At 44.9% G+C, this 14,561-nt stretch overlaps 1 protein-coding gene across 1 annotated transcript in view; it reads right to left on the bottom strand.

The window, feature by feature from the left end:
* Positions 1-14,561, bottom strand: part of LOC119795033 — a 42,451-nt gene that overhangs the window by 14,695 nt on the left and 13,195 nt on the right. The window contains exons 7-8 of the mRNA XM_038302853.1: positions 9,318-9,605; positions 6,778-6,956 (exon numbers count right to left, since the gene is read on the bottom strand). Coding sequence (XP_038158781.1) covers positions 6,778-6,956; positions 9,318-9,605 — 467 coding nt within the window. The remainder of the gene's footprint in view (positions 1-6,777; positions 6,957-9,317; positions 9,606-14,561) is intronic.

Below are 14,561 nucleotides of genomic sequence, written 5' to 3'. Positions count from 1 at the left end.
CATCCATCTGTGTGAAAGACACGCCTCTACTCCAGAAACAATGACAGTAGATTAACCATGTCAGATTTGAAAGTTTGCAAAAGTAAACAGAAGTTTAACCACATCTGATGGTCAAAACAAAACGAAGTTTCTAACATTTAGAAATAATGAAAGATTCGACAGAAGAATGAACTGAAATACTGTGCAGCAGAGGTGTCATTAATGCTCATGAACAGCTGTAACACAAGAGAAATTACATATTTTTTTTCTAAAATGCAAAGTTAATGATAAAATCTCAAAGAACTCTGAATAATCTGCTGAGGAAGCTGGAGCAGATTGGACAGATGAAGATTAAATGTTCGTCGGCTGAAGAACTGAAAATATTTCTCACTAGAGGATCTGCTAAAGTGAAGGAAGTTTGGTTATTGCTGTTATCAGGATAATGTTAAAAATGTGTAGATATTTAATAGTTTAGTAATCTGTTTCTTTTATTTTTTAGGTCTACATTGAGGATCTTGAGGACTGACCTTCCCTCAATACCTGCACAAATCTAGGCTGGAGAAAAGGACTGCTAACATCTCTGCAGACCCCACACATCCTGGATACCCATATTGGTGATATAGGGAGCTACTTACAGAAACTTGTTAAACCCACGCTGTCCCTTTAATGAACATTTAACGGTTCCAGAGGGATCCAATTGATACAATAGTTACATTAATGTAACCTCACCCTTCTCTTATAACATATTTATGATTTAAAACAACGGTCCCCAACCTTTTTTGCACCACGGACCGCTGTATGTCAGACAATATTTTCACGGATCAAATACAAACAGCCTAAAAATAAAACAACAAGCCGGTCCCATCTAAGCGTAATCGGAGACAATGGCACATTAAGTGTGCTCCTGATGTCCAGTCTGCTCCGTAGCTTTGTTTTGGTCGCTGTAACCGCAGAAAATCCCGCTTCACAAAGATAGGATGTTATAGATAGGATGAGTCTTGACCTGATTTAACCTGTGTCAAGAGGCACAGTTGCACCGACTGATGTAATTGGGAGAGAATATATATATATATATATATATATATATATATATATATATATATATACTTTTTTCTGTGTGGCCCGGTACCAAATGACCCGCGGACCGGTGGTTGGGGACCGCTGATTTAAAATATTAGAAAATACTTTTATTTTTCGTAAGATAAATATATATATATCTATATTTATATATCTATATTTGAAATGTTTTTACATTTACAACAAAGCCAAAATAAAATTATTTGTTTATTTGCACAAACATCTCAAATGAAGCTAACCCTGATTTTGCAAAGCTGCCATTTCACAGCTTTAAACAGGACTAAAATAATGTGAAGCGCAGAGGTTCCAAACCAACCTGAACCTCAAAATCAAACATGGCCAACATATTTCTAAGACGTAATAATATATTTGTCTGAATAAAAAGTTTATTTGTACTTCTGGAAACAGGCATCTCATTATGTCACTTATTTTTTTTGTTCAGTATTTGTCATTATCCAAAGGTATTTTGACTTTGGTTTTCTTTTGTGTTTTTATAATTTTTTTGTTGTTCATTTATGTTCAAAAGTTCTTGCCATATCCTGTTTATTTCCCTATTATTAGTACTCATGTTTTCCCATATTTGTTTATTAATTTTTCTTTAGTTTTTAGACGTGTTTCTATTTATCTTATACCTGTATTAGTCTTTCCTCTCAGTTGGTGGATTCGTTTTGTCTTAATTTAGCTCCCTTCATGTTAATTAGTCTCCTTCCCTCAGCTTCTCTGCTTTTATTCAGGCACAGCTTTTCTATATTTCCTTAATTAGCCGATCTGGTTCCTTTATTATCTTTCTGCTTTGGCATTTAAGCTCCTAGTTTTTCTATTGTTCATTGCTGAATTCTTCAATTAGATTGCCTGTTATTTCTATGGATTTTTATTCTGCACAGAATGGAGATCGAATAAAACTTTGTAAAAAAAACATTGATAAAAGTTAGTAGTGAAAAGTGAATTAAGTGAGCTTTTCTACCAAAAGAAAAATTAACATGGAATAAATTATCTTAAAGGAATAGTACACCCAAAACATGATTAGCCTTCATTTTCTACTCACCTCCATGCTGAACAACACTCTGGAGTACTTTTTTGATATCTCAAATGCATCTGGAGATCTGGGAGGCTTCTTGCTGTCTGCTGACATTCAAATAATGGAGGTCCATGGCGCCCGAGGCAGAAAGGTCCATAAAAGTCCACAAAAACGTGTCAATATTCCTCCATACTGCTCGTCCAATGTAATCCAAGTGTCCTGAGTGGGTAGCATCCAGAATTTACTCGAAACGAAGTCATTTAGAATGTTTTTAGAGCATAAACAGTAGTGTATAGGATTTCCTAATAGCGCCCCCATGCGCGCTCACGATTCTACGGAAGCCGGCAGACCAAACCGGAAGAGAGTGCGCATTCAGCGTCTGGTCTGCCGATAATGCAAGCGTAGAAGAAGAAATGTGCTGTTTACCTGTGCAAAGAAAGAAACGAAAGAAAAATGTCTGAGGACTTCAGTGTTGAGGAAGAGCATGAGTTCTTTGCCGAGCTGAATGCGCTGGTTTGGTCTGCCGGCTTCCGTAGAATCGCGAGCGCGCATGGGGGCGCTATTAGGTAATCCTATACACTACTGTTTATGCTCTAAAAACATTCTAAATGACTTCGTTTCGAGTAAATTCTGGATGCTACCCACTCAGGACACTTGGATTACATTGGACGAGCAGTATGGAGGAATATTGACACGTTTTTGTGGACTTTTATGGACCTGTCTCGGGCGCCATGGACCTCCATTATTTGAATGTCAGCAGACAGCAAGAAGCCTCCCAGATCTCCAGATGCATTTGAGATATCAAAAAAGTACTCCAGAGTGTTGTTCAGCATGGAGGTGAGTAGAAAATGAAGGCTAATCATGTTTTGGGTGTACTATTCCTTTAAACTTTGTTAAAGCAACAAAATTAGGCTGAAATACCATGTGAAGCCGTTTCCATCAGAATTAATATTAACATATTTCCTGTAGACTTAAAGACTACAGGAAGAATTTTAGGTAAGTGAAAACAATTTTCTTTTTTCTGATATTCATGTAAAGAATCTGCTTTGCTGTCAAACGGCTAAATTTGTTGGATTTAGTAGTAAGAGCGCCGTCAGGCCTCCCGTACGTAAAGTCTGAAACATTTATTAACTTACATCCCAGAACAATTGTGACCTGAAGTGAGGCATAAATAATCGCAGCCTGTGATGTGGCATATCATTACTGCAAACACTTGGTATAACCTAATCATCCCTGCAAAGCGATCAGTCTCTGCGGCTGTTGTTTATGATGAGCGACTCTTCTGCCTGCAGTGGCGTTTTAATTGCTCTGAAGATTCAATTACTTTCAAGCAACATTTGCTGTGAAGACTGCTAGAGGAAAGAGGGGAACATCAACTTCAAATGACACTCAAAATTAAGCAAAAAGCTTCAGAGAATAGTTCCCGCTAATTATCTCTAATGTCAAAACGCAGCGTTTTGATGTTAAGATATGGAACGGATCCCATATGTATTCCTTTTTATTCAGTCTACAGCTGATTGAGACGTATATTGTTTCTAATTAAGCCCATAATGTCAGAATTACGCGTCTATTGTTCAGAATAATGAATAATTTATGCAGCTAATGTGTGGGTGCTCTTTAAAAGGTAAGCCTTTTATTTGAAATTCAGATGTTATTTTTGGTGAATAATCAGGTTTAACTTCACATTACAAAATCAGTTAATCAGCCGGTATAAAGCAGGGCAACAATAGTACAGATAATAAGTCGTTTTATTCAAAATTCATGTTTAAAGAAGGATAAAAAATTGTAATTTCCTAAAAAAAAGGCTCTTTTGTAGAACATAGTTCATTATTTTAAATAAACACCTTGTCCAAAGGCTGATTAGAAGCATAAAAGTATAATCAGTCATGAACAATAGAACAAAGTACAAATCAAATGTTTCCTGGTAGGAGTTAAATGAATAAATGCATGGTAATTTGTCAGCTAATCATGATGCTCAAGGCAGAAATGTGCTGATTTTCTCAGGTAGTGGAAAAGAAAAAAAATCTTTACAAAGAAACACAAAACTAGGCTTATTAATGTGGGTTTAAGAAACAACATTTCTTTGTGCTAAAGTCACAAAAAGGCCAAGTTCAGCTGAATTTTAAAGCTTAATAATATAGTTTGGATCCTTTAAAAAGGGGTTGTTTGGAGTTTTTATTAATAGTATCATAAATGGGTTCCACCTACAGTGGATGGCATTCATGTGGTTTTAGTTTGGAGAAACAAAGAATTAATTTTAAGCTTTTTGAACTGGGATCAGAGTCTATAAGTGTGCAAATGTGAGCCGCTATGAAAATAATAGAAAATCCCTGAAAAAAAGTCTCAAAAGAGTCCAGCTAACTTTTAGCTGCTGAGCTATAAAATAAACAACTTAAACTCAAAATATTCTTTATAGTTTGAACTGGGATTTAATGAAACCTAATCCTTCTTATACTTATTGTTATATATTGGATGTTGTCAAACTGTTCCTCTTCTCTTTTATCGCAGTAATTCCCACATATTTCTTCTCAGGAAAAGGAGCCAACCCTGACCTTTACTGTTTGCAGTTGTTTGTGTAGACTGGGGAAACTATGAGCCACAGTATTGTGGATGAAATGCTAAAAGATGGACATTTTGTCCACATACTTAAGGCGTTTAAAAGAGGAGAAAAAATGGAGAACTGTAACTTCTAATGGTTAGCTGCCGTGTGTAGGAGGAGCTCAGGCTGCTGTAAAGCAGCACTCTGGGTGCCATGACTCATTCAGTGACGGATTAGGCCCTGTCAAGCAAGGGTGGTTCTAGACAGGGGCCAACAGGGGCCAATGCCCCTATATAATAGCTCCCCATCTCTGCTATGGCACCTCTACAGTAAGCATAATACTAAAGCAATAAGAGAGACAATGAGATTGGAATAGAGATTGGCATAGAGATTGGAATCCTGAGGTTCTGATTTCGAACCCCATTCCCACCGTGTTGCACTGACCTGCTAATGTTGTGCTTTATGGGGTTGTATTATATGGTATTTATGGCTAAATGTCTAGGCAAGATGCAATAATTGTGCAACATTTTGTAAAACTCTGTCATGTATATATGGAGATTAGACTGGTTAAATTATTCTGAAGCCATTTATAGTTTGTGTGTCCTATATTTTGTGTTCACTAATCATCCTAACTGTCTTTCTGTCCTGAGGTTTTTACCTCAAGACAAAAATGGGGAAATAAGTAAAAAAAAAATAGAATGGAAAAAGTGTCTACTGCTCTGTCTGAGTAAATCCAGCTACACTCTTAAAGTCATGGGTCCACCACTTTCAACGGTGGGGTGCAGTTACTGAAACACTTGACACACAGACTGCCACGCTGGGTCTCTGAGCAAGACCCTTAACCCTACAATTAATCCATTAATCAATCAATTAATTAATTAAATGTAGAGGTAAAATTCTCCAATGGGAGATTAATAAAGTTCAATTGTTATTAATGATGACTCACTGACACAGAAGCCATATCTGTTTGGTCCCTTTGAAACATTTCATTTTAGACTCTGGCATTTTTATTAAACCATCCTTCAAAGAGGAAAGTGATGTATTTTGCCTTTGCCATATCAAGACATGATAATGTGCTAGTTTAGGGTCTGCAGCCTTTTAACTCTGAGACTCACTGTATTAAAAGATTCATTATTTTCCTGTTTTTTGTTTCATTCTTTTGTTTTTGTTTGTTGTTTTTTTGCCTTTATGAAAAACCACCAGCCCCATCCAGGTAGATTTTTTCTAAAAACATCGCTGCTTTCAGGTAACATGGTGATTTTTTTTCAGGTCAGTCTGCACTGAGCTTTGAAACCTATTGACCTGAAAAAAAATATATATATACATCTCAAATTTAGTGACAGTAAGGTGAAAGGTTATGCTTTAAAGAGCACCTGCAAAGTTGTAGTTATTGTTGGTTGCCTTCAGTCTGTAATGCTAAATATATATTAAAATTGGTCCAAAAGATGAAGCGCTCACCAATGCATGTGGGATGCAAAGGCTTTCAGTTGTTATGGAGATTACTAATCAAATCATGAGGCTTTTCTTCTCACTCTCTGTGGTGGCTTTTACTTTAAAAGCACCAGAACAGCATCCAGCTTTTAAAGCCGTTCTTGTTCATGTGTTGACAGGATGCCGTCCTGCTTTCCACTCATTTTAAAGGAGTTATTTAAGTGCAGCAGCTGATACTCCTCCAGCTCAACAATAGTTTCACTCTATTTTGCTCAGATCTGAATATAGGAGCTAGGGAAGTTTCTTTGACAGATGGCTTTGAGCCCTTAGTGGACTGCAGCCTAAAAAAAACTCCACTTCCTTGTTCTGCAACCAGCCTCACTGAACCTGGGTGTGACAGGAACCAAAATGTGAGCTTTGCTTAGCTGAGCTGGCGTGAGGGTTGAAGGAATAATGATGTCCCCATGGTTCTTCGTCACTCATGGGGTTTTCGTTGAATTCGGCTCTCATCAGGACCGGCTCTGCAGGCGAGGAAGCCGACCATCTTGACTGCCACAGCAGGAGCAGAACCGTCCTCTATCTTTAATCCCCCTCAAACTGTCACACACGTCACTCTTTTTGGATAACAAGCTGCGCTAATACTGAGCTCCTCCGAAACCATCAAACTGCGTCTTACATCCCTCTCTAAAAATAATCTACAGTAAAAAAATAAAGCCCAGCTGTAGAAAATTACCTGTCTGAAGGCTTCTCCGTCTCCCTTCCCGGCCTGCTGAGCGATGAGCGTCAGCTTCTTGTTCTTCTCGTTTCTTTTATGAATCCTGTAAAGGCAGGAGAGCAGGCAGACCAGCACCATGAAGACGATCAGGCCCAGCATGGACAGGATGGCGACAGCCACGGGGGGCAGCTGGTAGGCTGGAAATTAGAGACATGAGGGGAAATAATGAGGCTTCAGCAGTTGCAAGCATGGCTCTTCAAATTGGAAATAAACACAAGAGGAATCCATTTTAACAGGACACACTTGGAGATCCTCTATTCATCAGTGCTGTAGACAAGGTGCAAAACAAAACAAAACTCCTGAGCTTCTTCTGAGGTCAGAAAGTCTGAGTTTATTTATTTTGCATGTAGACCTGAAAGGTGACATCTGATCATGAGGGCTTCTGAGATGCATGATCAGATGCATGATAATTAAAGGCCACAGATTCAAATGCATCTGTTGCAGGATTGATTTTGGCATTTAGAGGGACTGTATGTATTTAATGAGGAGCCGCAGTGGTCAGTTAGCATCTAAGGGCTGCAATAGAGAAATCATTGCAATGCAGAGCAGAGAAATGTCTCAGAGGAAAGTCTGGAAAGGTAAGATGATGAGGAGTTATGTAAGAGATGTAAGACAAATGTTTTGCTCCTTTTCATGCATTAATCAATACAACATAACCCCTGTAGCCATATTGTAATCTGTCATTTTTATGGCTGCGCTGTCCTTGACTGCAGAGGAATATAATCAAAGTCGATACGAAGGACGCTCGGACACACCAACAGGGTTACAGTTACTGACAAAACCAAGGAGCAGATCCAGATGGATGGCTGGAAATATAATAAATCTGCACTCATGTGACCTTTCTGCTGTGATGTGAAATAAAATCCAGCGGGAATACAGAGCAGGTAGAACAGACGTGGCTTTGTTCCCACATCAGGCCTGAAAACAAGCAGCAAGTCTGTCCTGCAGCATGAGGTAGGTAGACTATCCAAATGCTTTACTCAGAAAGAGAAGCAAATCTGGAATGACTCAAGAGTTAAAGAGTAAAATGGCTAAAATAAAAGCTTTTTCTGGCTCATAATATGGGATTTAATGCATAAAAACTCAATATATAATTTCACTGACGCAAACTATTTTCCAATGAAATACGTCATTTGCTTTTGAAATAACAAAAAAACAATTCCATTATCTCATATTAATTTCAGCGTGTTGAATTCTCTTATTCTAAGGGCAAAAATACTCAATCCTTTGGAAAATTAAGGGCAAATACATTTATTTTATTCTTAAATTAAAGTATTATGTTTCACATGATGTAATAAGACAATGAGTTATATGCAAATTCTTGTAAAACGATTTTTAAAAAATCTCTGGAAGAGGTAACAAATATTTCTTTGTGTTAAACCTCTAAATCTTACAGCATGTAATCAAAAAGTTAGGAAAGGATAAAGAACTTCCACAATGCTAACAGTGATTTTAAGATTTTAAAAAGTACATATTTCCTAAAATTTTCCCTCAATTTGAGAAGGGAAAAAATGACCTGCCAATTGAAACATGTTTGCACTTAAAATAAAATAATGAGATATTATGCAGTACAAACAAGATATTTTTTTTTCTTATTTAAAATATAAATGTTCTTATTCCATCGGGAATTTGTTTTTCTTACACAAGAGAAGTAAAAATACACTTTCGTAAAGAAAAACTGATTTATTTATCTTTCTTTGCAGTGCAGCAACGTCTACTGTTGCTGTTTATTCACCTGATCTCAGAGGTTACTTATGGTAGAATGTAAGTTTATTCACAGGCAATACTCCTACAAAAATGTATCTTAAAGAAAAGTAGATGGAGTATGGTAAAGAATTACACCTAAAAGCCATTTTTCTTATACTAGTTACAAAGCTAAGTCTAAATGAATTTAACTAGTTAATACCAACAAAGCCTAAGAAGTGACTGAGATTCAGACCCAGCCGATTGGAACGGGTCACATTTGGTATGTAGGATGTTTTTATCACACCTGTTCTGTTAGGGAAAGATGGTGGAACCTTTCTGTTCCCATGACGACGTCAGCATGAATCAGGGGTCCATAACAATGGAGTGATTTCATCAAGATGCTGTCGTGACATAGTGGCATAGGACCGTTGGATTTGTTTTTTTGTTTTTATCTTTTTGTAATTTCGTGTTTCTGTTTTTATTCTAATGTTTGATTCTAGGTTTTTATTAATGATCAAATTTTGGCAGCATTTAACATTTTTAATGATTTTTTCTCATTCATTAGGGCCCCTTGTTTCTGAGCCATAACAACAGAAGAAGAATAAAACATTAAGTAAGGATTTTTATTTTTTATCAGCACTGTAAAGAATATTTTTTTCTGAACCAAAGTGCAAATGTGATTTCTTTATTAGACCAGAGAGGTTCATAATTATTAAATCTGCCGCAGCTGAAGCTTTCAGATCGAACCATCGTCATTAATATCAAGTCAAAATGAGGCTTTAATAAGAACTGATAAAAGACGTCTTCATTACCTTCTACACTGATGTAAATATCAGCCACAGAAAAGCCAGCCAGGTCCGTCACTTTGAAGACTCCTTCATCTGTGCTGTGGATCTTCTTCAGGACGAGCACCGAGCCGTCCACCGTTAGCCGTCCCTCCAGCTGAGGGTCCAGCGGCGTCACCAGAGCCCCCTGGTTCACTATGACGCGCTCCTGGTTGTCCTTTTTGGACCTGAAGACCACGTTGAGGTTGGAGTAGTGCTGGTAGAGCTTCATCTTCAGGTTCTCTCCGTAGGAAGAATGCAGGAAACTGTGATGATCTAGAGAAGCAAAAATAAACATACTGTGTCAGGGTTTAGTTGTGGTTTGGACCCAAATGCAGAGGCAGAGGCTGAGGACAACTCTTGGGAAGTTTAATGGGGGCAAAAACAGTAACAAAGGCAGGAATGCAAAAATCCAACTAATAATCAAAGCAAATCAGAACTATGGAGACATCTGGGGGAAACCGAACACGAGGAGCCAGGGAGAGACGAGGAATGTGGACAACAGCACGGGAGGACAGCAAAGACAAGGAACCAACAAAGAGTGAGAGCAGAGGGAGAGCATATATAGGAGAGAGAGACAAAGGGAGGGCTAACGAGCAGACAAGGAACAGGTGTGAGAGGAGACAACGAGGGAGCCAAGGGGAAAGGAACATACACACACACACACACAAGAGGGCAAAAGGGGACAACAGGAAAACATGAGAACTAATATAAATCTAGAAATACAACAAAACTGGAATTAAACCAATAAATCTAGAAAACAAGGAGCAAAGTAAAGAATGGCAGAACTAAGACCATGACAGTGCCCCCCACTTAAGGGCGGATCCCAGACGCCCTAAAATGTCCAGAAACAAAAAACAACCCACCCTGGGTGGGCGGAGGGGGAACCAGGAAGGAGGGCACGAAATACAAAACCAAACGCAGAGTCCAAACAAAACCAAAACAACCCACCCAAGGTGGGCGAGGGCAAACAAAGTCTCTGGAGGGCGGCCGTGTGGCCGGAGGCCAGGAAGAGTCTCTGGAGGGCGGCCGTGAGGCCGGAGGCCAGGAAGAGTCTCTGGAGGGCGGCCGTGAGGCCGGAGGCCAGGAAGAGTCTCTGGAGGGCGGCCGTGAGGCCGGAGGCCAGGAAGAGTCTCTGGAGGGCGGCCGTGAGGCCGGAGGCCAGGAAGAGTCTCTGGAGGGCGGCCGTGAGGCCGGAGGCGAGGCAGAAGCTCAGGAGGACGGCGACGCCGTCTCTGACGAAGGAGGCTCTCTGGAGGGGGCCGGCGGCGACGCCGTCTCTGAAGGAGGAGGGCCCCAGGAGGTCGCCGGCGGCGACGCCGTCTCTGAAGAAGGAGGGTCTCTGGAGGACGCCGGCGGCGACGCCGTCTCTGACGAAGGAGGGTCTCTGGAGGACGCCGGCGGCGACGCCGTCTCTGACGAAGGAGGGTCTCTGGAGGACGCCGGCGGCGACGCCGTCTCTGACGGAGGAGGGCCTCTGGAGGACGGAGGAGGGCCTCTGGAGGACGGAGGAGGGCCTCTGGAGGACGGAGGAGGGCCTCTGGAGGACACCGGCGACGCCGTCTCAGACGCAGCTGCCGGAACCTTGGGGGACGCCGTCTCAGACGCAGCTGCCGGAACCTTGGGGGACGCCGTCTCAGACGCAGCTGCCGGAACCTTGGGGGACGCCGTCTCAGACGCAGCTGCCGGAACCTTGGGGGACGCCGTCTCAGACGCAGCTGCCGGAACCTTGGGGGACGCCGTCTCAGACGCAGCTGCCGGAACCTTGGGGGACGCCGTCTCAGACGCAGCTGCCGGAACCTTGGGGGACGCCGTCTCAGACGCAGCTGCCGGAACCTTGGGGGACGCCGTCTCAGACGCAGCTGCAGGAACCTTGGGGGACGCCGTCTCAGACGCAGCTGCAGGAACCTTGGGGGACGCCGTCTCAGACGCAGCTGCAGGAACCTTGGGGGCCGCCGACTGCGGCACGGGAACAGCCTCAGAGGGGGCCGCCGACTGCGGCACGGGAACAGCCTCAGAGGGGGCCGCCGACTGCGGCACGGGAACAGCCTCAGAGGGGGCCGCCGACTGCGGCACGGGAACAGCCTCAGAGGGGGCCGCCGACTGCGGCACGGGAACAGCCTCAGAGGGGGCCGCCGACTGCGGCACGGGAACAGCCTCAGAGGGGGCCGCCGACTGCGGCACGGGAACAGCCTCAGAGGGGGCCGCCGACTGCGGCACGGGAACAGCCTCAGAGGGGGCCGCCGACTGCGGCACGGGAACAGCCTCAGAGGAGGCTTGGAGCGCCCGCTGAGGGGCCGTGGAGGCTTGGAGCGCCCGCTGAGGGGCCGTGGAGGCTTGGAGCGCCCGCTGAGGGGCCGTGGAGGCTTGGAGCGCCCGCTGAGGGGCCGTGGAGGCTTGGAGCGCCCGCTGAGGGGCCGTGGAGGCTTGGAGCGCCCGCTGAGGGGCCGTGGAGGCTTGGAGCGCCCGCTGAGGGGCCGTGGAGGCTTGGAGCGCCCGCTGAGGGGCCGTGGAGGCTTGGAGCGCCCGCTGAGGGGCCGTGGAGGCTTGGAGCGCCCGCTGAGCTTTATTTTAGAGAGCCTTTTACTTGTGTGCTCAGGGATATCAGGATGACTCTGAGCGGGCTCAGGGGTCCCAGGCGCTAGGCTAAACGGCCCGCTAATGGCCACAGGAGTCTCAGGCGCTAGGCTAAACGGCCCGCTAATGGCCACAGGAGTCTCTGGCGCTAGGCAAAACGGCCCGCTAATGGGCTCAGGAGTCTCTGGCGCTAGGCAAAACGGCCCGCTAATGGGCTCAGGCACTGGGGAAGCTGTCCCGCTAATGGGCACTGGGAAAGCTGGACCGCTAATGGGCACAGGCACTGGGGAAGCTGCCCCGCTAATGGGCTCAGGCACTGGGGAAGCTGCCCCGCTAATGGGCTCAGGCACTGGGGAAGCTGCCCCGCTAATGGGCACTGGGGAAGCTGCCCCGCTAATGGGCACTGGGGAAGCTGCCCCGCTAATGGGCACAGGCACTGGGGAAGCTGGAGCTAGGGAAACAGGACCGCTAATGGGGACTGGAGCTAGGGAAACAGGACCGCTAAGGGGGACTGGAGCTAGGGAAACAGGACCGCTAAGGGGGACTGGAGCTAGGGAAACAGGACCGCTAAGGGGGACTGGAGCTAGGGAAACTGGCCCTCTAATGGGCTCTGGAGCTAGGGAAACTGGCCCTCTAATGGGCTCTGGAGCTAGGGAAACTGGCCCTCTAATGGGCTCTGGAGCTAGGGAAACTGGCCCTCTAATGGGCTCTGGAGCTAGGGAAACTGGCCCTCTAATGGGCTCTGGAGCTAGGGAAACTGGCCCTCTAATGGGCTCTGGAGCTAGGGAAACTGGCCCTCTAATGGGCACTGGAGCTAGGGAAACTGGCCCTCTAATGGGCACTGGAGCTAGGGAAGCTGGCCCTCTACTGGGCACTGGAGCTAGGGAATCTGGCCCTCTACTGGGCACTGGAGCTAGGGAATCTGGCCCACTACTGGGCACTGGAGCTAGGGAATCTGGCCCACTACTGGGCTCTGGAGCTAGGGAATCTGGCCCACTACTGGGCTCTGGAGCTAGGGAATCTGGCCCACTACTGGACTCTGGAGCTAGGGAAACCGGCCCTCTACTGGGCTCTGGAGCTAGGGAAACCGGCCCTCTACTGGGCTCTGGAGCTAGGGAAACCGGCCCGCTAAAGGGCTCTGGAGCTAGGGAAACCGGCCCGCTAAAGGGCTTGAGATGTGCTGGCTGACAGGGAACTGATGGAGGTGGAAGGAAAGGGAATAGATCCTCCCTCTCCCCATAAAAGAAGGTCCATAATTGAGACTCCTCAATATGGGGAGCACTGACTGTAGGGGGTGTAATAATGAGTTTCTTTAAGGATGGGGCTAGCTGTTGGTCATGGAGGTGACGGCCAAGGCCATAGGGGAAACTGACCTGAAGAAGAGTGGGATTGAAGCAGGCGTCAGGCTGACCCGCCGGAGAGGGAGTGGAGGCGTCAGGCTGACCCGCCGGAGAGGGAGTGGAGGCGTCAGGCTGACCCGCCGGAGAGGGAGTGGAGGCGTCAGGCTGACCCGCCGGAGAGGGAGTGGAGGCGTCAGGCTGACCCGCCGGAGAGGGAGTGGAGGCGTCAGGCTGACCCGCCAGAGAGGGAGTGGATTTCCTCCCCCGGTGGCGCTTACGCCTGGAGGAGGCAGACGGCATGGGGGGACCAACAGCTGGTGAAGATGGTGGAACTGGACCGGAGGCGATTGACAGCAGGGTAGGGAGGAGATGAAGAGATGGTTTCGGTGGTGGAGGTCTGCTGAAGAGCTGGGCGCTGGCTGCTTGGTGGTTCCACTCCAACTCTTCAAACAGTTCAGATAGTACTGGGGGAGAAATGAGTGTGGAGTTTGAGAGGAGAATCTGTTTAAGTTGGCTGGTTGCACTCACCCTCTTCCAAGGCGGTGTAAGGTTGGATATTGAGTCCAGAGTATTGCCTAGATTGAGGAAAAAGTCCCTTAGGGTGTCCAGACTGGGCTCTGCTGGGTCCATTGTGGTTGGTTCCTATTGTCAGGGTTTAGTTGTGGTTTGGACCCAAATGCAGAGGCAGAGGCTGAGGACAACTCTTGGGAAGTTTAATGGGGGCAAAAACAGTAACAAAGGCAGGAATGCAAAAATCCAACTAATAATCAAAGCAAATCAGAACTATGGAGACATCTGGGGGAAACCGAACACGAGGAGCCAGGGAGAGACGAGGAATGTGGACAACAGCACGGGAGGACAGCAAAGACAAGGAACCAACAAAGAGTGAGAGCAGAGGGAGAGCATATATAGGAGAGAGAGACAAAGGGAGGGCTAACGAGCAGACAAGGAACAGGTGTGAGAGGAGACAACGAGGGAGCCAAGGGGAAAGGAACATACACACACACACACAAGAGGGCAAAAGGGGACAACAGGAAAACATGAGAACTAATATAAATCTAGAAATACAACAAAACTGGAATTAAACCAATAAATCTAGAAAACAAGGAGCAAAGTAAAGAATGGCAGAACTAAGACCATGACATACTGAGTGTAAACATGAAGAAAGCTGCAAAACAATTCACATAAATCCAGCTTTTTTTAACATTTACTTAATTTAGATGTAAATTAGTCAGAACTGATGAATAATCTGGCAGCAGTGATAAGTAATTTAGTTATTTAATGATGCAACATGAAAAGAAATCTGATAACAAAG

The sequence above is a fragment of the Cyprinodon tularosa genome, unplaced genomic scaffold (assembly GCF_016077235.1).
Source record: "Cyprinodon tularosa strain WSP-4 unplaced genomic scaffold, ASM1607723v1 ctg5, whole genome shotgun sequence".
Taxonomy (NCBI): domain Eukaryota; kingdom Metazoa; phylum Chordata; class Actinopteri; order Cyprinodontiformes; family Cyprinodontidae; genus Cyprinodon; species Cyprinodon tularosa.
The sequence above is the reverse complement of the archived record's forward strand: the minus strand, read 5'-3'. Positions and strand labels throughout refer to the sequence as shown.